General features: G+C 37.8%; 1 protein-coding gene across 1 annotated transcript in view; it reads right to left on the bottom strand.

The window, feature by feature from the left end:
* Positions 1 to 2,500, bottom strand: part of LOC113817339 (AP-4 complex subunit beta-1) — a 5,034-nt gene that overhangs the window by 2,142 nt on the left and 392 nt on the right. The window contains exons 2-5 of the mRNA XM_027369370.2: positions 1,691 to 1,791; positions 1,123 to 1,297; positions 545 to 810; positions 1 to 156 (exon numbers count right to left, since the gene is read on the bottom strand). The exon at positions 1 to 156 is cut by the window's left edge and continues 2,142 nt beyond it. Of these exons, the coding sequence (XP_027225171.1) occupies positions 1 to 156; positions 545 to 810; positions 1,123 to 1,297; positions 1,691 to 1,791 (698 nt within the window). The remainder of the gene's footprint in view (positions 157 to 544; positions 811 to 1,122; positions 1,298 to 1,690; positions 1,792 to 2,500) is intronic.

Below are 2,500 nucleotides of genomic sequence, written 5' to 3'. Positions count from 1 at the left end.
AGCTCAAGCATATCCTTCTTCAGATGCTGATGATCTTTTGTTAGATGAAGGAAGAGCTTCACAGAAGCAATAAGTACGGCTGGGGTTTTGGAGGTTAGTATCTCATCTAAGGCATTAAGCATGGCAAAAATCTCTTCTTCGTTTTTTGGCGTATACCTGAAAAACACAAGCCAAGAATGATTTCAAAATATGATTCATCAGTAACTATCAATAACATTTTCAGTACATAAACAATTTTAAGTACCTAAAATTAATGTTCAAAAACTTATATAAAACAATTATAATACAGAACTTTCATCTATTCTTATATAGCACTCTTATAACACATTCATGCAAAAGCACACTATAAAATCACTGTCTCTTGGCTATAATTAAAAAAAAATTGAATCTTAAAAAATGATATAATTTTCTCTCCCTTAATGGTCACTTCCCGCACAAGATATAATTTCATCCTTAAATCCAACAGAACTGATATCATGAATGCGTTACCATAATTAATTGAGTATTTATAAGTGTTGTGCTATTCTATAACTTACTAACTCACCTGAGCAACAAGGTCAATACATATACAGCATTGCAGTCTGAGAACTGCATCACTCTCCCGAGAAGGTAGTGTGCAATATTTTTGTTGACAACTATACCTCCCTCATTGTTGAGGATGGTGTCTAGGGCAAGTATGCAATTGGTTATGACTATTGGGTCTGAATCTCTTATGCCTTCATACAAGGCATTGACTAGGCCACACTCTAGCACAACCTGAGGAGCATGACTATGGAGTCTCATACATGCTACTGCTCCAGCTCTGCGTACCTGAAAATTAATGAAAGAACCTTGTTAGTGGATTCAGCTTTTATAATACATTTTATCATTACAGAATTGCAGATTAAATTACATCACACAATCACAATATGTGTTCAATATTCAAATTCTGGTTTCAATATTCAAGATATTACTCTACAATACCAGGTAATGCAAAATAGGTAAAAATTGCCTTAAACTAGCTAAATAAAATTTCTTGGTCAAAACTTAAACACTTTTAAGAACTTTTAAGAGAGACCCATGGGAGAACCAAACCATAAAAAGAAAGATTATACATTAAAGAAGAGGCATACACATTCTCACCATAGCTGCTTGGTCTGACAAGGCAGTTGTAATAGCCCTGACAGAGCTCTCTTCAATGCCAGGCAGAGCTGCCAAGGCAGATATGCTGGCACTGCGTACAGTTGGGTTGGCATCAGATGTATCCTTAAGGAGCAGGTTTGCAGTCAAGAGTGCTAAGTCAGCATTTTGTGAACACCTTTGAGGTAAGGATATGGTAATTGTAATATTAATTTTACAATAATAAATGCAAACTACTCAAACTTATACAGCATGCCAGCCTACTTTGCAGATTTGTAGTTTGTGAGTATGAGTATGTGTGTGTGGAGGGGGGTGGGGCAATATCAGCTGGGTAAAGTTTTGACTGTAGTGCATTTATAATGTGTATATATTTCAGTGACTTCTAATAGCAGATTTATACTTCATGATGTGAAATGTCACCCATATTCTTACAAATAAACATAATCACCAATCCTTAACATTTGTCTAAATTTTCAAATATACTTCCGAATTATGGCAAAAGGTATACTACAAACCATACATGGCTCATTAACATGATTTTTAGCGTGAAAAAAAATCTAGATTAACTTACTGGTCTGCAACGTGGTAGCAAGTAATTTTCTTGACAAGTGTGTCATGTGATGCCATCAACTCCACAACATCGCTCGTTGCCATAGGCTCCTTGCTTACCATCTGTTTTGCCAATTAAAGGAAAATTTCAATGAACGGCTGCCTTTTTCCCTGGTTTTAATCTTGTTGGTATTCTATTAAACTGACTTTGGGTAGTGTTAGAATATAAGATACTGGTTTATATCATAATCATGGTAATTTTTTCTAATACATCTGCATGATATCCACAGAATCAGTCACTATATTGTCTGATGCAGGGGGCTGTGCTCCCTGTGACCTCCGCCCAGGAAACAAAGAATCCTCCATGTATTCACAGCAGGAGAGAGCATTGGACACACGGCAACACCGCTCTCGCATGGCAGTCATACGCTCGTGCCTACCATGAATATGTAGAGGATTCTTGTTTTCCTGGGCGGGGATAGGGGGCGGCAGGCCACTATGGGGGAGCTGCAGGGGGCAGAGTCCCCTGCATCAGACAATGGAGTTGCAGGGGGCAGAGTCCTCTGCATCAGACAATACAGTGACTGATTCTGTGTATATCATTTACATTTTACCCAGCAATTTCCCTGATACCTTTCATGCCCTCCCTGCTATTGTGGCCAAGAATGTGGGGGGTTGGGGGGGTTTCTGTGCAATAATGTCTACATATTTGGAAACTAGATAGTGAGAGCAATCCAATGATACCAAAATCATCACGATCCGTTAAACGGACGTATTAGAAAAAATTACCATATTTATTTTCGACTCAGTCAACTGAAAATATTTTCGGTAA

Source organism: Penaeus vannamei, chromosome 21 (assembly GCF_042767895.1).
Source record: "Penaeus vannamei isolate JL-2024 chromosome 21, ASM4276789v1, whole genome shotgun sequence".
Lineage (NCBI taxonomy): Eukaryota > Metazoa > Arthropoda > Malacostraca > Decapoda > Penaeidae > Penaeus > Penaeus vannamei.
This window is presented reverse-complemented; position numbering and strand designations above follow the sequence as displayed.